The 20,495-nt window shown below is 36.6% G+C and overlaps 1 protein-coding gene across 1 annotated transcript in view; it reads left to right on the top strand.

Moving 5' to 3' along the window:
* SEPT7 (septin 7) overlaps positions 1–19,328 on the top strand; it is a 63,863-nt gene extending 44,535 nt beyond the window's left edge. Inside the window, exons 6-13 of the mRNA XM_009072607.1 lie at positions 1,495–1,612; positions 3,318–3,410; positions 4,627–4,723; positions 6,755–6,806; positions 7,735–7,860; positions 14,863–14,998; positions 17,618–17,757; positions 18,293–19,328. Coding sequence (XP_009070855.1) covers positions 1,495–1,612; positions 3,318–3,410; positions 4,627–4,723; positions 6,755–6,806; positions 7,735–7,860; positions 14,863–14,998; positions 17,618–17,757; positions 18,293–18,332 — 802 coding nt within the window. The 3' untranslated portion in view covers positions 18,333–19,328. The remainder of the gene's footprint in view (positions 1–1,494; positions 1,613–3,317; positions 3,411–4,626; positions 4,724–6,754; positions 6,807–7,734; positions 7,861–14,862; positions 14,999–17,617; positions 17,758–18,292) is intronic.
* The last annotated feature ends 1,167 nt before the right edge of the window (positions 19,329–20,495 follow it).

Genomic DNA, 20,495 nt, shown 5'->3' with positions numbered 1-20,495 from the left:
ATACAGTCCTCATTTCCGTTTCCTGTGCAGACAGCAGTACATGTACCCTGTCAAGTAGTGTTCTCTTCGCTCTTAATGCATGATTGTATTTTCGTTGAGTTAAAGCATTTGCAGATGAACTTAGTTCTGCTTGTCCTTATGACTTAATGCGTTTGTAATAACCAGCTTGTTAGAATATAGTAGTTTTTTTAAAAGGCAGTTTAAGTCCTTCTATTTAATGCATTCCACTGTTTTCAGCTGATATCCCTGTAAACATCTGAACTGAATGGTTAGTTTTTGTGGGTGTAGGGAGAGAGGGTGGAAGGGGTAGGAGAAGCCTTCAAAAGTGAATAATGAATTGCAGGATCTTTCTGCAATTCTGGGGTCTGTATGTAAAGCCTTCCTGCTTCAGTCTCCACTGTAAATTCAAGTCCTTGAGGTGAGCACTGTTGTTTTGAACAATTCTGCTTTTGACAGCTGCACTTCAACATGGTGTTGCTGCCTTAGGAAGGTTTTTGAAGCAAATAGAAGGAAATCATCTTAAGATGAAAGAATAACCAGAAAAGTGCTCGTAATCTAGACATGCATTAATGTTAGTTATTTAATGGAAACTTGTTGAGAACTTGCAGAATTCCGTGGCAGGTAGAAGAAGTTGAAGTATGTGTTATTTAACATTTTCTTCATTGTCTTGTATATGGTTTGGAGAAGCAGCTAAATTTGGGTACCAAATAAATCTGTTTTAAGTGTTCCTAATACTAATTTCATTTATATGAGAAATACTCGTGTTAAATCCTTTAAGCCTGACTAAACTTGCTATAATTCTGAAGTATTAATGCATCAGAACCTCTGTGGCATTACTTCAGCAAGCTAGAAATACTGACAACTTGAGCCACATTGGTGATGGTGAATATACTATCACCCACCCAATATCCATATGGTGGGTGTTTTAGTTTTTGTCATTGTCATCCACTTTCATATTTGTCTTTTTGTTTTACATGGCAATTTAGAGATGAGATATTTCTGCTTCATTTGCACACAGGCAACAGAGGTTACTGTCTTCGGCATTACAGAGTCTAAAAAAAGAATCTCCCAGCCCACTCTCAAGAAGCCACATACAAATAAACATGACTTTCAGAGACTGAAACTGCTAATGTGAACACAGCACAATTCACAGCTGTAAACTCTTATCAGTCAGGCTTCCAGGGTGATTATCTTCGGGCTCATGACACAAACTTTACTACTTCATGGGAGAGTTCTTATCACTTGCTTAAATGAGTGTCATTTCAGCTAGCAGAAGTCTCATGACTACAAGTAATATTAACAAATGTCTTATTCCTCTGGGGCTATAGAATTTAGGGACTTTCCTGTAGTAGTTGCAGGTAAACTTCTGATTTTTCTTCAGTGATCTATCACTCGTTAATCAGTGTCTTAAGAGTAGGTGTCAGGACAAATGTCACCGTTTGTACATTCTTGTTTAATTAATAGCAATTGCCAAACTCTAATGCTGTCTTTCAGACTTAAGCCTTTGGATATAGAGTTTATGAAGCGCCTGCATGAAAAAGTGAATATCATTCCACTTATTGCCAAAGCAGACACACTTACACCTGAGGAATGCCAACAGTTTAAAAAACAGGTGAGTTGAAAAATTACTGTTTACAGCACAGGATAATTTATTAAGTTGATCCCTGTGGAAATGGTGAGATTTAACTTACATGCAAAGTTTGAACCCCGAAGCAACAACCTGAGACAGCAAAGCTAAGTAATTTATATCTCTAGATTTAATTATAATTCTGTGTGAAATAATCTTTTTTCTATCCTCAGGGGAAGAGGTTTCAAGTGTAGTATGTTTCTTGGCAAGTGAAATAATTCACTCCTGAGATAAAAATCAGTAAGGGAGGAAAGGAGCTTTCAAGATTTAGGTGCCTAACAGAAGTTGTGTGTTAAAAAAACCCCAAGGTATTTGACAGGATCTCAGTATTATTGATTGCATTGTGGTATTCAATTCTGTGTTGATGCACTGTATTTATTAGAGATACCTCAGGTATTAGATGGGAATCAGTATACCTGTTGTTCAGTCTTGGCCTGTAGTGATGCTTTTTAAGATGATGAGATAATTCTAAAATTGATACAACTGATATAATGCCTTTGTATTTGTAGAATGTATTTGGTATTAATGTCTACAAGTGCTTTATGCTTTTATTTAAAGCTGCATGATCAGAGTAGAACATTTAGGCTTTGTAGTATTGTATGAAGAGGATAAGGAAGACCCAGAACAGGACAAGGAAGACTTGAAGTTCATTTTATTGAACTGTGTCCAGTCCTCTTTAGAAGAAGTTCAGAAAAGAAGATGGCATGAAGAGGTGTTGTGTGCAAAACTCTTGATTTAAGCATAAAAATTAGCGGGCAAAACGAAAGGAAAAAAATAGTAGAACACAAAATATCTCTAAAATTATTAGCAGCTTTATCAACGAGTTGATGTTAATAGGGGAGACTTTTTCAAATCAAACTTTGAAAATAAGTCCTTGCATGAATTGGAAACTTATGTTCTTATAGGACTGCAAACTCATGAACCAGAAATATTCCCCAGGGCTCTGCAGTGCAGCTGTCAGCTAAATAGTCTGATATTTTTCCGGTCTAAAATTCTGGAAAACTAATCAGCTTGTTTTTAAAAATACCCTTCAGACAAATCAGGCACCAAATCAGTAGTCTCTTTTTTGATGTCTCTGTCAGTTATTCTTAAATTTTCATTAGTGCTTGCAAATGGTTTTCAACAGAACTGACTGCTAGACTGGTCCATCAGTCACAGGCTGTATTAAAGTAGGCAGGTGATCCTGCTTCAAGCAACTGATGCTCAGGTGTGCTAGAAACAGAAAAGAATAGGAGTGACAGCAATAGCTATTTTGGGAACTCTAAGGAATGAAGTGTGCCTGCAGTTATCTACTAAAATGTTTTGGGTTTTTTAAGGTACTCAATTGCAAGACTCACCTGAGAATTTAAGTTGTGTTGTATTAGGTTTTGCATATGGAATTACAATTCCCATTAGGGTAAATCTCTAGTTTGTCCCATTGTAGAAAACTTGTATTAATTTTTGCTGTCATGTATTGGTAGATAATACCATTAGCTGTGAGGCTCTGGCTCTTCTCCTAAGGATAAATGGTCATATTAATATTCCTTAGGAGTCGTCTGATGGTGTTAAACATGTGAAAGTTGTAATGTAACTTAGTCACCTTAATAGGTAAGGACCCTGCATATCAAACAAAAGGAGGGACAATTGTATTGCTGCAGGAAATAATCCAGTTACAAAGTCTGAATTCCTCAAACAACACTTTTGTTTTTAGATAATGAAAGAAATCCAAGAACACAAAATTAAAATATATGAATTTCCAGAAACAGATGATGAAGAAGAAAATAAGATTGTTAAAAAGATAAAGGTAAGTTAATTTTCTTTTGAAAGCTCTGTTTGTGGGGGGAGAAGGGAGGTTGAGTGTGAAAGGCATTCTGTCAATGAAGAGCCCACCAAAATGTTTCAAAGATAGAAATCAGATGCAAATCTGTCCTAAGAGTTGCTGTTTCTCAACAGGCAGTACACCACGCTATGAAGTCATCTGTCTGTGTCCTTTAGTGGTTAAAATTGAGAATTAAAGCACTAGATCATGTGTTTATTTAATGAACTCTTAAAGATCCCTTCTTTTATTTCAGCCCTATTTGACTTTTATCTACCTACCACAACCTACCACATTTTTTTGGTTCTGAGCTCTGAAGGAGGCAAGGGTTGTCCTTCATACAGAGGTGTGCAGTGGCACAGAGTGTGTGCATTACAGCTAATAGCTGTCTGGCTGATTGATATACCAAAACTTTAATGGAGATGGATGACTGAAGAAAATCAAAAGGACTGTCAGGCTGTTGAAAGGCTTTTTCTTAGTTTACTCATGTTTTTGGTTTGCTCTTTTATGTTGGAGTCCGTGTTGTGTGTGTTTCTTGAGCCTTGCTTCTGTTTGTTCAGTAGCTTTAACAGCCTGTAAGAGCTTTTAATTTTTTTTGTTACCGTGGGAATCACCTAGGATAGATAAACATAAATAGCACAAATTGAAGGTATTCTGGGACTAAGCCTAGAAGAGAAGAGCAGAATAAAAGCGAAGACTAATGTCCAAAATACTTAGCTTTGTATTCTGTTCCTTTCAGCCACTTGAAGCTGCTCTTGGCTCCTTTGTTGCTTGTTACACTGGAGGCATTCTTGGTTCAGCTGAAAACAAGAACTTGAAGTAGTTCTTTGCCAAACATTTGAAAACTGGGTACAAGATCCAGTCAAAGTAACAGTCTTTGTAGGCAGTGGGAATATGAATTGGTAAATAATTAACTGTGCAGTTGAGTAAATAGGAAATAGTTTGCCTGTTGCTTAGCTTACTAAGTAACAGTAATGTCTGTTTCTTAACTAGATTTACAGAATGCAGCAGTGTAAGGAATTTCAAAGGGGTGTGTGTATATATAAGTCATTAAACTAGGCAGAGGTCAGTAAACATTACTGTTCTTGCACTTTGGGTTAGCTCCATTGCAGTGTTGTAGCACATCAAGTTTATACATGGGCATGTCTTCAGTATCTTTTGGCAACAAGAATTCTGATTTTAAAAGTCATACTTTATCTTGTAGGACCGTTTACCTCTTGCTGTGGTAGGTAGTAATACGATCATTGAAGTCAATGGCAAGAGAGTTAGAGGAAGGCAGTACCCATGGGGTGTTGCAGAAGGTAAGGCTTTCTTGTGATTTTTTTTTTTTTTTTTAAAATCCATTTAAAACTTACTAGCCATGAGTCTGTAGTTGAAATGTTTGAAATGCTTAATTTGAATGTTCTTAGGTCTGGAAATTTACTGCATTATACCATTTTGTTATTCTAACTATTGGAACAAGGTAAAGGTTTCAGCAACATGTAACTTTGCAAGCAGATTTCTATTGAAGCCTCAGTGAGGAATTGTAAGACCTATAATAACTTACTGCAGGTAATGATGAGACCTAGATTACAACTGTTTTCTAGCTTTCTTAGTTTAATTTTCCTCATACAAAACTTATGTGTTTCTTAAATTATTCTTTCTGGAGTATTCGCTTTATAAATACTAATTTGATCAGCTTGTTTAGCATAAATTCAGTTCAAAGTTTCTGGAAGAATTTATTTTTTTCCCAAAACATCTGAGTCTTAATTGCTGGGGTGTAGCAACGGAAAGGTACATGGTAATGAATGGAATACTTTTTTTTTGTTTAATTTATTTAAAACTTACTTTCTCCTGCTATAGATACTTGAAGATAACTGCATATTCTTCTGGCAGCCACTGTCTGTGCATTAATGCCATTCACATATTTCAAATAGTACATGGTATGGTTTGCACCATGGTCTGTAGTGAAACAATTACTGTTAAATTGGTTTTCCATGATCATTGAATATTTTCCTTGTGGTGTGCATGTATTAAATAAAGAGAATACTTTTTCCTCACTATTTCTGCCTTCCAAGGGCAATGGACTATAAATTTGATGCAGTGTAAAATAGACAAAAAACCCCAACCAACAAGCAGTGTAGGACCAATACTTGAAAGAGGAATGCTGTAACACTTTGAAGTGCATGTCTGGCAGGAAATGAGGTTTGGCAGAAAGTAAAAACCAGCTGCACCAGAGAGGATCAAGCTTTATTTAAGGCTCTTGCATTGGCATTTGGAGATGTACAAAATAGTGCTGCTTTTCTTTATTTTAAAACAAATTTCTTGAAGGTTTCATGTTCGCGATTGTGTGATTTATTTTTTTTTTTTGGAAGGGAAGAGCTAGCCTAACTAAAAGGAACCTCTTCAAGTGGCTTTCAGCTTGTCAGCTAAGGACAGAGATGATGCTTTTTTGGGAGTATGACTTCATGTACTATCTGGGTGGAACTTACCAGTCTGTGTAAAACCATGGAATAAAATAATGCAGGAGTGCAGATACAAGATGAACACGCGAAGAGGCTGTTCTGCATTTTTCCGTAGGATTCACTGAACTTACTTGGCCTTCATCCTGGTTTTTTCCCTCCTTGCTATGAAAATGTCCATCTTTACTTCAGGGGCAAATTGGAACATGCCTTGTGCCTTTCTTCTCTGTGCACTAAGAGCTTTGTGTGTTGCCTTCTCTGTCTGCGAGCTAGGGACTTCTGCGGTGTGCCTCTTTCTCCAGTGTCATTTCATTATCTGTCAGGGAAATGCTACTTAGCATCAACCTCTTCTACATTAATGGGATGATAGGCACAGTGGAATAGGTGGCATCTAATGGCAGCTGCCAGTTCTCTCTTGATCCGTAGGTAGGTGCATACAACCTTCCTTTGCTTAGTTAGTCACGAACTAAATCCACATTAAAATGAAAATGAAGTCTTCTGCTACTTGTTAGTGAGGTAAGGAGAAATACATTAACTTAAGTCTGTCTTTTAAAGGTGTTGGATATAGCTGGATCTAGACTGAAGTCGTCATTACATGCCTGATCCTTACACAGCTGTTCTGACAGAGCCTCCAAAGGATCAGTTAGTTAAACTGGCAAAACTGTGTTTCTGTTGTGGTAGTTCATTCTGCTGTACTGACTCAGAGTGCAGTTTGCCAGTATGGCTTAGGGGAGTGTAAGAACTCTGCTAGTAAGACACACATTGTTTGAGTAGGGAAAAGCTGGAAGTAATCTGTTGTTGGTGTGAATGTAGATGGATGACATCTTCTTACCTCTGTGTAAGGCACGTGTTTTGGTTGGCATCTCAACAAAAGTTTCCTTCTTTTTGCAGTTGAAAATGGTGAACACTGTGACTTCACAATTCTGAGGAACATGTTGATAAGGTAAATAACATACAGGTAACATGAAGTTTTCTACTATGCCTGAGAAATTGAGAAGTCATACATTTGTGAAAAAAAGGATTTGAGCTAATGAGTTTATATTAATTCCCATATTTTTAATTGTAAACTACCTTATACTTCATGGTATCTTGTTTAACCATGTATTAAACAAGCAGTGATGTTGGTACTGGTATTTTTTTAATGATTCTCTTTACTTTGTGATTACTTGTTCTTGAAAATTCTGGTAAACCACTGGGACCTGAGTTGTCTCTCAGTGCTGATGTGTACTTAGTTGTAGGCATTTTATAAAAAATTTTCCGTGCTGAGTTCTCTAAAGCAAGATTGCCTGTGCTTTGCTGTGTTGGGTGCTGAGTCCTGTACTCCCAGCAGTGACAGGCGACATGTGCTGTAACAACTGTTAGTTTGATTATTAAGCTTTGCTTTTCAACAGGCTGGCAGTGGAAAATTATGAAAGGAAGGTAATGCTTGTATCTTAGTCTCGCACTTTACATTTAGCTTTTGTGGACTTAAAAGATAGAAAACTAGGAAGTTTTAGCTTATTGTTTCTTGCCTGACATGCTTTTTCTTGCCTACTACAGTAGTAATCATAGTTCTTTTTGGTTTTGGGGTTTTTTTATCAAACATTTGCGAGTTTCTCCACAGCATTCAAATTTTCCAAAACTGGTCCTGTAAGCTAGTGCTTGGAATACTGCAAGCATTAGAGAGTTTGGTGCAAAATAATTTAGTATTTCTGTGACTTTGCTGTCCTGACAGCTCCAATTTAAGTGGTGGAATGTCAACATTGTGAGGAATGGGCCATTAATGGAGTAATGTAATTTAATTAAGTCAGTCTGCCAAATGAACATGGAGTGATTTTTCAGATAGTATCTTGTATTTGTGCACTAAGCTGATAAATTACATTTATTGACAGAACTCATATGCAGGACCTGAAGGATGTCACTAACAATGTACATTATGAGAACTACAGAAGCAGAAAACTGGCAGCTGTTACATACAACGGTGTTGACAACAACAAAAATAAGGGGCAACTAACAAAGTAAGTTCCTGTTAAGGTTGTATTGCACATTTTACTCTGCTTTTTTGGTTGGTTTTGTGGTGGGACTTTTGGTTTGGGTTTTTTTTTGGGGGAGAGGTGGTGGTGGCTTTGTGTGTCAGTCAGTTACCTCTTCACTGTGTTCTGATCTGAACACTATATGCCTATTATTTGCTTAGAGTTTGGGGTTTTTTTTCTATTTCACCAAGGTTTGCACTAGTTTAACTGAATATGTTAAATAATTGGGTTTTAGTTATGTTCCGTTCTGAAGATAATCCTTACGTTTACTCTTTTTGTTATGAGTTTCATTTTATTGGTAGTTACAGTAAAGTTTTTGGGCGTTAGTGTTTCTGTTTTGGTTTATATGCTACTTTTGGGATTGCTGGTTCTTTTGCATGAATGATCAATACTTTGTGTCAGGGTTGTTTTTGAGAAGAATGGGTTAATGTTTGTTTAGAACTTGGAAAATCCAGGCCTGTAACTGTCATCTTTGAAATGCTGCTCTGGCCACTTGTATGGTTGCTTGTCATGGCAGGGAAATTATTGCAACATCATTATCTTTTGTGAGAAGAGAGTTGCAATGCAGCATTTTGGGGCTTTTGTTGCTGTTTTTTCTAAGCCTAATATGTCGTTTTAATTGCCTCTGACAGCAAGTTAATTGCCAACCTGATGAAGTTGTTGGAAGATTTAAAAGTAGGCTCTACTGTATTCTGAATTTTATAATGCTATTAGAATAGCTACACTCTTAAGTACTTCTTCCTGCTCTGCATGTATCAGCTGCATCAACAGTAATTAGTGATTAAATCATTAATAATTAGTGATACTCTTACTTATTTCATGGTACTATATTTAAATACAAATTTCTCAAATTAGAGTAATATTCTGTTTGGCTAATGGTATGCCAAATTACAGCTGTTCTTCCTGAAAAAGACCCCTGAAATTAGGTCGAAATATCAGCTATTTCCATCCATAAAGCAGCTACAAAATCATTTTTCACTAAAGAAGTGTCTATTCTGCATTATCTTAATGCTTTGAAAGTGGCTGTGAGGGAATGATTTAAGTGGACATGATTTAGTTTCATCTAGTGTGGGCCTACACGAGACTTCCCTCCTCAGCACTGGCAAAAAATGTAATGGGTTATGTCAGTCATATCAACTTTTCAGAAGTGTACTTGGATTTAGGTGAAGTTTGCAGTGAGGTCAAGCCATGAAAAGACCAGTTTTCAAATATGTGTTTCCATAACACTGTGGTTACTCCTCAGTGTCATGTTTTTTGCCATCATATTATCCCTGACTCGTATCTCAAAACTTCTGAGTGCATATAATAGTATGTCAGGTGAAAATGTAGTAATGATAGTGCAGAACAGAAAATTCTGCATTTCCTCCAGGGCTTCTAACTTCCTATTACTGTGTTTTTTATCTGTACTATTACTTGCTATTGCTGTACTGAAAAGAGAAATGTTTTCATTGTCATTTTGTATATCAAAGGGAGTTGTTTAGGGGTTTTTTTCTTTTGTTTAATACTTTTTTTAATACAGCTTTCAAAACCTTAATATGTTTTTCATAGATTCTGAAAAATCTGAATTTTAGTGATAACACTTTCACCATTTTTTTGCTTGGTGCCTGCTTAGATTTCTGTTACCTAATCAGTCTGTTACCTAATCCACGTAAGGACTGGATATTCTGCATTCTTCTTAAAAGTAATAACATGGGGGTTTTAGTATTTTTTATTCCCATATTGCAGGCATAATAACATTATTTTACACAAAAATGCATCTACCAGTAGGTTTCAAAACTCTTTTTGTGACCTTTATTCATGCCCCAGCCCCAATCAGTTGCTGATAGCATTGCTGCTACTTCCTTTTGAGCTGGAATTTACACTGAGAGGGTCTGGAATTATTCTGCAGTCTGAGGGATGTTTACTCTGCATCTCCTGCCACCTCAGATCACTGTGCTGTTCCACCTGAGTATTTCCAGGAGAATGTGCCTTTTGGAACAATTTTCTCCGTGAGAGATCTATTGCTCAGAACACTGCAGTACTGCAGCTCAGAGATGAATAAACACAACTGGTGCTCTTTGCTATCAGGCTTTCTTTTTTTTATCTCCAAGAGAATAAATTATCGCAGTTTCTTCGATTTAGCCATCTGAAAGATGACAAAACCTATCGCAAACTTGTAAGGAATATTTTGAACATTTTCTAAGAGTTTGTCCCTCGAAACATAGGGTGACTTCATAAGTAAATACATAGAATTCTTTAATGCATGTACTGATTATGTAGTAGCTAATGCTATTCCTCTATTCCTGTGTTGTTATCTTATTCATATGTTGAGTTCCAGCATTTTTTTTTTTTTTAAAGCTTTGACATGCTTTTTGGCTTCAAAGTGTTTTCGGTTTTTTTAAGCTAGCATAGTCAAAGCAGCATAGAAGGTATTTTCCTGCTAACCATGTGTCTCCTGGAAATTGAGGGGGATGAGCAGATATTAACAGTTTGTGTCTTAAGAATTTTACGGTTTCCTGCTTGCCTTTTGAAAGACGTGGCTGTGTCTCAAAATGGGGCAATATTTGACTTAGCCTCTGGAAATCTGGCTCTTTCCTGAGAGAGAGATCCTGTATCTTAGTGTGAGCGTGGAGACATGCTCTGATGCTCTCTGGTGATGTTACAAGCATGCAGGTAAACACAGATACAGCCTCTGGCTCAGGAAACTCCGGAGCTGCTGGTTTTTTGAAATTTGGGAGGATAGACATAAAAGGAGATGGATGTGCAGTGGTTCTTGCACTTTTCTAAAAGTATCTCCTACTGGCAACTGTTGGAGACAGGATTGACCTTTTGTGCTTTTCAAACAGCTGTATTTTTATGATCTTAGCAGGTCTTCGTTTTTCATGCAGCTGTTAACATATTTCTTTGAACAAAAATGCAAACGTGAAAACAAATAGAAGTATGTGCTGCAAGTTTTAATAATACTGTGCAGATGAATTCAAGCAGGTTTTTTTATATCCAGTTGATAATTTTCTTTCTGATCTGCCTCCTTTGATTTGGTGCAAGTCAGCTGTTCTTTAAGGAACTTGTTGACCTAACAGCAATTCAAACCATGTGTTTTCCATAGCTGTGTAGCTTTTTTGTATTTTAGGTTTAATGTCTGATTTCCTTCAAATTTTCAACATCATTCCAACCATTAAAAAAATAAAATAAAATGCCAAGGGTTGTCTTCATCTATGTGGATAACTTGTCTCTTTAAGCTGTGTGGTAATTGTAATTTCCCACGTGTACTATGTGGCATGTGAGAAAAATTGGCATTTGCTCTGAAATTTTTAAGCTGTAATGTGAGAAGTCTGTTTGGTTTGCTGTACGACGCTGCTATCTCAGTGAGTTCAAGAGTAAATCTTACTTTCACCGAAAGTCATATTGTCCATCAGAAAGATGAGTCCTTTCCATCTGCTGATCTGTTCGATGCACACAGGGTGACAAAATACACAATGCTTAGGTCCTTCCAACTGCTAAGCCTAAACTACTTCTAGCTCCTTTTGCCTGAATTCTTGGTGGATTCTGGGAAGTGGTTCTAATGTTATTAAGCCCATCTGACAGTATGTTGAGACTCAATCTCAGCATCTTGTTTTCAGCTCTATTTTCCCCTCCTGGCATTAGCCACGCGCTGAGCCGAGGCACCCGGGGTGAAGCATCCCTGGGGAGGTGACACTGCGGCTGAGCCGCCGGGGAGACCTCTGCTGGCTGTGGGACTGCTTTGCTTCTGCACCAGAACATTCCTGAGGCTTTAACGCAGTGCCCTGTGCTAGCTGACAAATTTTAAACGAAGAGATAAGCCTCGAGGTGGCATTGGTTTCCAAAAACTTGTTTAGAGCAAGTGGTTGTTAGTGTCGCTAAAAGATTTAAAAATCGCTTTAAAAGCATAGATACTCCAGGGAAACTGTTCCTGAAAGCATCTGCACATCAAACCTGTGTTCATATTGACATGGTGTAGTGATTAACTAACTGAATTTGAAATAAATATAACAAGCTTTAACTAACAATCTTTCCTTTTAGTGTGAAAAATTTGCTTTTGGGGCAGCACATAATTAATTAGCTTTAGGAATCTATTAATAATGAATTTACTTTTTTAATTATTGCTTTTTGGTTTTGTGGTTTTATTTAAGCATGCTAAGCTAAGCCTCTGTATTTTTTGTTTTTTAGATTTGACACAGTTGAAGGCATGTAAGTGGTCATTTAAATTTTTCCAAAAAACTTAAAGACAAAAATTCTATAAACACAAAAAGGATTTCACTGTTTAATGTTTCAAATTTAAAACAGTTTCCTGTTATCCCGCTCTTGGCATTGTTTTTTTCCCCCCTAGCTTTTGGTTTGGGTTTTTTTTGTTCTAAAGCTGTGCTAATGTAAACTTTAGGAATTTATAAATAACTTTTAGTGACAAACATGTCTGTAAAAACCCATCCTCTTTAGAAACCTTTTGGCTGAGACTCAAGACAAGTTTAATCAAATTTCAAAAATCAGTACAAGGGCATAAATTGTGCAATTCCCCCAGTTTCTATCTATAGCTCCATCAGCTTTATATAGATGCTTATAAAGAATTAGTGGAATTTTCATCCTTATCTATAAATTTACAACTCTTCATTGAGTTGGGCATTTAGTAACTTTAATCTTTTCTGACCATGATTTTATCTCAGTACTGGCTCGCAGAGGTTCCACTTTGCACATATATAGAGTAATTTTTAAGTTTTGCAGAATAACTTAGAGGGCTGTTTTAACACACGTCCTGCTAAATCAATTAAATGTTCTACATCTTTGTTTAGTGGTTTGTGGGGTCTTTTTGCCTTCAGGTATTTTTTTTTCCTTTTTTTCTTTCCTTTTTTTTTTTTCTTCAAAGTTCCTTGTACAAATTTATCTTGATACACAGGGTGATATGCTCTCACCCATGTCACATACTTAGGAACTAACAAAATCAGTTGTGGCCTATGTTGTAAAGCTCTCAGCTGTAAATGCTCACTTGTTAGTTTATCATGTTTTCTGTGCAGACTGATTTTTAGCACTTTCTCAAATCCAACTTGCATGACATCCCCATTAGATTGTTAAATTGTCAATTGAAGGACATTGCTGCTCCCCTTTCGAGTTAAAACTGGCAGCAATGATTCCTCAATATTCAATCTACTTCCTAGATTAATTTTTGAAGAGCAGATACATTTGAGAACTTTACACTTCTAAAAGGTAACAACAAGAAAATAGTGTTATTTTCACAGCTGGGTATCTTGCACAAGTACTGCTACTCACCTCTTGTTTCACTCTCTTATTATTTTTGTGTATTGTTGTATGTCACCTGTGTTTAACTATTAATTTTTTCCTTGAAAAAGGATGCTAGCAGTTGGCCTTTTGAAGGACTAAAGTGAAAATCGAACTGACAGTTTCAGTTCTGTATATCATACAGCATTTTACTGACAAGTCCAAGCTTTGCAGCTATTAGTTCAGATTCGGTTTAATTCAATTTTTGTTTTAATTAGAAATGCCATTTTCTTCCTCCTTGCCCCCCACCAATTGTCAGCTTTAAAATATTGATATTTGAGAGAAAAATGTACATGGCCTTGAGTTCAAATGGCATTGGCTTAATTTCACTTCATGGTTATTTGGTGAAAATGGGCAAGTAGGAAGGATAAAGTCTGCCAATAATAGTCAAGCTAGGTCTTAGCTGTGTTTGATATGTAGCCTCCAATCCTTTAAGAATGAGTAGCAAGTTATAAATCAAAATAGATATTGCTAATCGCATTTCAGTCATCACTGAAAGTTAGTCAATACTTTTTTCCATAAAGTCATGCTTTTTCTGCATGACTTGAATCAGATCCAGGGCTTTTTCATTTGTTTTGTTGGGTTTTTTTAAGAAATGAAAACAGAAATCTTATTTTTATTAGGGCTTAGGCTTGCCACCTCTATTTTACAATTTGCTGGTCTGAGTGACTTTCGCATACATTACAGCAGATATCCTCTGCTGGTGGATTGTAATGGTTCCAAATATATTCAGTTCTTCGTTTTTGCCAACATGACAGTTAAAACTCTGCCATTTTAAGCCACACATAGCCAAAACTGAAACAAGAAGCCAGTGATTTGTTTTGATTGCTCTTTGTTGAACAGCAGAGTCTTACAAGACTATGTAGCAATCATCACTGGATCATAATCATCCTGTTTTATTGGATATTTAATACAAAACTTGCTATTTAAAACCCATATCACCAGGACATGGATAGCATTATACAGCTCTAAAAATTCAGTACAATCCAGGAAAGTAGTTATCATCAAGTGCGTAGAAAAATGAAAAAGAATGTATTCTATCTTTTTATTATTTTATTGTTTTATATATTTGCTATAAATATAGAATTATTATATTTAATACAGCAAATGTATTAGTAGCTTTCTAAAGCTCATATCTTCCAACTAACACTTTGAAGAAATACTGATGTTCAGTTGCCCAAACTTTTATTTTCAAAGCTGATATCTCTTCATAACTATGACCGCAGCATTCAACACAGTTGTAATGTTAACTTACTCTTGGGCTCACTTGGAACAGTGAAGATTTAGAGAGAAAATGGGACTTTAGGCTGCAGCAGTTTTAATTTATTTTTTTTATGTCCATTAATTTTTGTATCTGTGTGAATGGGAACGAAAAAGACATCTGAAGATCACTTGGAAGATGCAAATTTTTTTGTTGTTGTTGTAACTTTGATCTCCTTTCTCCCCATGACCAGGTTCCTCTGCAGGTAGAAAGTCAAGAGTTTCTGTTAACCTAAAATCAATTGTAGGGGAGAGAAAGATATTGTATGAAATGCCTTTTTGAATAAAGCTTAACTGAACAGTTAATATAATAATGCAAACTGAATTTAAGCTCGTAGTGCTTACAGCAGTGTTATCGTGATGCTTCAGCTTTTTGATCTTGCTCCTTACAGATGCCCTAATGTAACAGACAGGGAAAAAGTTCTTATTAGCTAACTGCTTCTTCTGGATTTATGGCAGGAGCCCATTGGCACAGATGGAGGAGGAAAGGAGGGAGCATGTAGCCAAAATGAAGAAGATGGAAATGGAAATGGAGCAGGTGTTTGAGATGAAAGTCAAAGAAAAGGTTCAGAAACTGAAGGACTCTGAAGCTGAGGTAATCGAAACTTCTTAAACCTCAGTATGCTCAAGGCTGAACAAATGTAGAGACAGCACTTTTTGTGAAGACTTTGCAACATAATTGATTCCATCACTGGATTTTATATTTAAAGGCAACTCAGTTACTCTTTCTCAGCCATTACTGAAATGACATAAGCCTGAATTTAATATGTAGTTTTAATGTTCACGTGCATTCTATTTTTAGTTTCACCATCATAGTATGTTAAAATACTCCTTAACTTCGTGATCCTTTTTCCCCCCTTTTCCTTGGATTATTTTGTACCCGTTTTTCTTCTGTGTGCTTAAAAAAGTTCTTGAGGCTTTCATGGCTTATATAAGCTAATGTAATAATGATAATTTGCTGTACATTTTGAAAAAAAATTTCAGGAATTGGATGTGATGTCGATAAGAAATCATTTAAATGAGAATTTCTAAGGCCAAGGAAGAGTCAGGGATATGTTGGTGTTAGTGTTCTGGTGTCATTTGAACAAATGTTACGGATTTTTTAACTCCTAATTTCTGTTAACGCCAGGTAAAGTCCTCACAGTGAAACTGGGTATTTTTATGAGCTTCAAGGGGCTCTAAAATTATCTTTTTAAGGGACTGTTTTAAGTAGAGGTTTAAGTAAAATGAATTTTCTAAGTTCTGAGAAAGTAGCTTCTCACTAGAAGCCTAATAGAGAAATTTGAAACTGTCAAAAGTTCCTAAAGAAAATTTGGCTCCAAATTTGAGGGAGAGTGAGGGAACTTGAAAGGATAGTTGAAATGTTTGGCAGGCTAGGCACTGTAAGGAGCCAAGGCATATTGGATCAGAGGGAAGAAAAAATGAATCTAGTTTTTTTCTTTTTTTGAGGACTGAATGGATAAGGATATAAATGTTATAAATTTGAAGATTTTAAAGCTAGACGTTTTATCTGGATTATGGGGTTTTTTTAGCCACTGGATTTATCCTTTCTCAGTTTCTGTCTTGAATCTTTTCCAACCCATTTACACTTCTGGCCTCTACACTCTCCTTTTTATAAGAACAACAAACAAACAGAAATATTTCTGTTTTTCGTGTACTGTCTCATGACTTTTTGACTGAGTGTATCCTATGATACCAGTTTTTAAATGTTCATGCAATTCATTGGGGTTTTATTTTCACCATTCATGGCTTCATAAACTTCTGTTTTATTTTTCTGAAGGTGGAAGAGTAGGCAGTAGACAGTGCTGAGTACGGAGTATTTTAAAAATGTATAAAAGGAAATATGTTTTGAAGTGTTTGTGTAAGACAGGGTCCTGTAAAAGAGTAAAGAAAGAGGAAGTTGTATTCCCCTGAAGCATGACCAGCAGGCCGAGGGAGGTGATTGTGCCCCTCCACTCCACTCTGGTGAGATCTCACCTGGAGTGCTGCATCCAGCTCTGGCATGCTCAGCAGAGGAAGGACATTGACCTGTTGGAGGAAGTCCACAGGATGACTAGAGGAATGGAACACCTATTCTTTGAGGAAAGGCTGAGAATTGGGTTTGTTCAGCCTGGAAAAGAGAAGGCTTAGGGATGACCTTATTGCAGGTTTCCAGTACCTAAAGGGGTCCTGCAAGAAAGATGGAGAGGGACCTTTTACAAGGGCATGTGGTCACAGAAGAAGGGAAGAATGACTTCAAACTGAAAATTACTAGGTTTAGATTAGATATTAGGAAGAAATTCTTTACTGTGAGGGTAGTGAGGCCCTGGAACAGGTTGCCCAGGGACATCATAGATGCCCCAACCCTGGTGGTGGTCAAATCCAGGTTAGATTGGGCTCTAAGCAATCTGGTCTAGTGAAAGGTGTCCCTGCCCACGGCAGGAAGGCTGGAACTAGATGGTCTTTAATGTCCCTTCCAACCCAAAAGGTGTCCCTGCCCCCGGCAGGAAGGCTGGAACTAGATGGTCTTTAATGTCCCTTCCAGCCCAAACCACTCTATGATTTACCTCATTTTAGAAAAATGTTACACCTCACAAAAGGAATCACTTTTCCTGACACTGTCTCCTTTCTCACATAATAACCTATTTGATTGTCAGTCTCTCCCATCATCTTACAGGGAAGACTTCTTCCACTGTTCTGGAATGTAGACAATTCACTTCTTCAATAATACTAATTCATTGAATTAGTGAATAAATTAATCCACTTATTATTAATGTTTTCCCAAACAGATCCGTGATATAGTTAATACTATAGAATGAAATCAATGTTTTGGGTCGTCTTCCCCGCCACGAAGTCAAAGATGCTGCTCTTTTATGCATTAGTGATACTCAAATGCTCTGCAATTTGCATCTTAATGTTTGCATCAAATGTCAAAGTATTTTTAAATTATCTTTTCTTTGCCACATGCAGCTGCTTATAAAATCCTGTTTGTAGCTTGGACAGCATTTGGGGTATTTTCTGTTAACTATAAAATGAAGCTATCGGATTAATGCCCTTTTTGTTTCTGTTATTGGCAGTACCTATAACCTCAGAGTTTTTAGTCTGAGTTACTTTCTCGGAAGAAAAAATATAATACTGTATGTTCTTGCCTTAGTCAAGTAGTTGATGTTTGTTACTACAGCTCCAAAAGTCACTGTCTTCTGCTCTTACTGTCTCTGTTCCTGATTCTCTATAGCTGCAACGACGCCATGAGCAAATGAAAAAGAATTTGGAGGCACAACACAAAGAATTAGAGGAAAAGCGTCGCCAGTTTGAGGACGAGAAAGCAAACTGGGAAGCTCAACAACGTATTTTGGAACAACAGAATTCTTCCAGGTAAATTGAAGTCTTATCCTGCTGTTCACAGTAAAAGTTCTGTAGTTTTCTGCTAAAAGGCAGTTGCTGTGATTATAATGGTGGTTGACCACTATGTAAGTGTCCCTTTAAAGCTAAGAAAAATCTTGAACTAGTTTACAAATGAGCATTATATCAGCAATATTGGCAAGATTATTGGCTTCTAAGGCAGATTTTAATCTGCAAAACCACCATATCCACACAACTATTCCTGTATCAAAACATTATGTTTATATTTGAAAGCTGGGTTGCATCGGACTTTTGAGAGATGAGGAATTAAGTCTTTGATAGTGAAAGTGTTTAATTCCCCTAGTCCTTGGAAGAGGAAGTCTGGTGATAACTGTGTTGCTTGACTCACACAGTGCAAGTACTGTGTACATATGTTTCATACACTGTGTTGTGACCAGTAAAGCTTTAAAAAAATGTGGATTTTAAAACATGTACATTAGTACTTCAAAACATAAATCAGAACATGTCTGCATTGTTTAACAAACTTTTTTTTTTAATGTCATTTTAGAACCTTGGAAAAGAATAAGAAGAAAGGGAAGATATTTTAAATGCATCATTTTGACCACCAGTTATGTATTAGTTGCCAATATGCCAGCCTGGACATCAGTGTTTGTTGGATCCGTTTGACCAATTTTGCACCAGTTGTATCCATAGTAATGGATTTAACAGCATGACAAATTTTTGTTAATTTTGATGGAGAATTAAGATGCCTTGAATTGTCTAGGGTGTTGTGTACTTGGAAAAAATAACAGCTCTAAGTACCTTTTTTCCTTTTCCTTTTTTTTTTAATTTTAAAACAGGTGTCATTTTAATGCAAAAGAGAACATTTTACTGTTGTACAATCATGTTCTGGTGGTTTGACGGTTTACAGGATATTAAAAACTGCAGGACTCTAGACGGTTTTTAGTGAGGATAAATTGCCATAATATGATGCAAACAATGCTTCTCTATTATTATAATACAAGAGTTCCATTCAGTGCAGCATATACAATAATGTAATTTAGTTTAACACAGTTGACCCTATTTTTGACACTTCCATTGTTTAAAAGGACACATGGAAAAACAAAAGTTGTAAGCTTACAGTGCACCTAAGCTTTTTATAACAACCCTTTTATGTTTTGGATTCTTTAAATATATGCTATTCTCATTTAGTAACTTCTTTAGCCAGAAGGATCTCATTACTGCTTCATTTTTTGTAATAACATTTAATTTAGATATTTTTCCATATATTGGCCCTCCTAAATAGAATATAGCTTCTTTCATATGGTAGGAACCAGTGAGTAAAACTTTCCTTTAACTCCCTTTTTACATTTTATGGTAAGTAGCAGGAAAACGCATTTATAGGTCATTTCTAGGCAAAATTGTGGAGTTAACTACCAACCTGTTTCTACCTGTGTGCAGTCTTTCTTTATTTTACTAGAAATGGGAATATGGCCTCGAGAAAAACATCACCATTTTGCATTTAGCTGTATTCATATACTGCATTTCTGTATTTTTGTTTGTATTGTAAAAAGTCACATAATAAACAATGTTGTGATGTAACACGCTGCTGTCTCAGAAATGTTAATGGAGTTGAGCAGGCAAGTACTTCTCTGGGAAATCTCTGAGCTTCCTATCTTCCATCTGGACTTGACTGTCCTATGTCTTTGATTCATCTGAGGAATTAGTGTAAGGTGTGGAAAATCCCATTTCTGTGGCTGTGCTCAGAATTGGCAAAACAAGGGTCTGTCTGCTGTGCCCAGGAGAGGGCCCCAAGTGCCTGCACAGCCTGAGCTGTGTCCCAGCAGCTCCTCTGTCGGCAGTCATGCTTGTCACACTGCCTTTCATGCCTTCTGCAAGCTTTTAGGAGAATCTGCTGAGGTTCTGAGTAGCAACATATTTGCAGCCTCTTTGGGTGTTTCTGTTGGGCTTGGCAAGGGTGGGGTGTTTTTTTGGCTTTTTTTACTTATGTTAATTCTAATAATTGTAATAGCTAGGAATTTGGTATTTTAAAATAGAGCCTGTAAACTGTTCAGAAATTGATGGAGATTTCTTATGTCTACCTTGGCCTGTGGAACAATGAAGAATGTCTCATGTTTTTTTTGCAGATGTCCTTTGTATTATCCCTGCTATCACTCTGATTCTGTTTCTTTTCTTTTTACATGAGTTATGCCTGCAGAAATGTTGAGCTTTCCTAAAAAATGAAGGTACTTTTCAGCAATCTGCATAAAGGCCTCCTTATAACTCATTTCAAATATGCTGCCTATCTCTTTTCAGAGAAGACACTGATTATCACAAAGTGGACATTCCTTTCCCTTTCAAGTAAAGAGAATTGCAAAATCCAGTCATCACAGGGGATGCCTCTTTGGGTGTTTCTGTTGGGCTTGGCAAGGGTGGGGTGTTTTTTTTGGCTTTTTTAACTTATGTTAATTCTAATAATTGTAATAGCTAGGAATTTGGTATTTTAAAATAGAGCCTGTAAACTGTTCAGAAATTGATGGAGATTTCTTATGTCTACCTTGGCCTGTGGAACAATGAAGAATGTCTCATGTTTTTTTGCAGATGTCCTTTGTATTATCCCTGCTATCACTCTGATTCTGTTTCTTTTCTTTTTACATGAGTTACACTGCCTGCATCTGCCCCTCAGGTCTCAGCTTAATTCAAGAAATGAATAATGTAATAACCAGGCAAGAGGTGCAGATTCTGAATTGCTTTTTGGACTCTTGAAAATT

Source organism: Acanthisitta chloris, unplaced genomic scaffold (genome assembly GCF_000695815.1).
Source record: "Acanthisitta chloris isolate BGI_N310 unplaced genomic scaffold, ASM69581v1 scaffold13784, whole genome shotgun sequence".
NCBI lineage: Eukaryota > Metazoa > Chordata > Aves > Passeriformes > Acanthisittidae > Acanthisitta > Acanthisitta chloris.
Note: the sequence above shows the minus strand (reverse complement) of the source record. Positions and strands in the feature narration are given on the sequence as shown.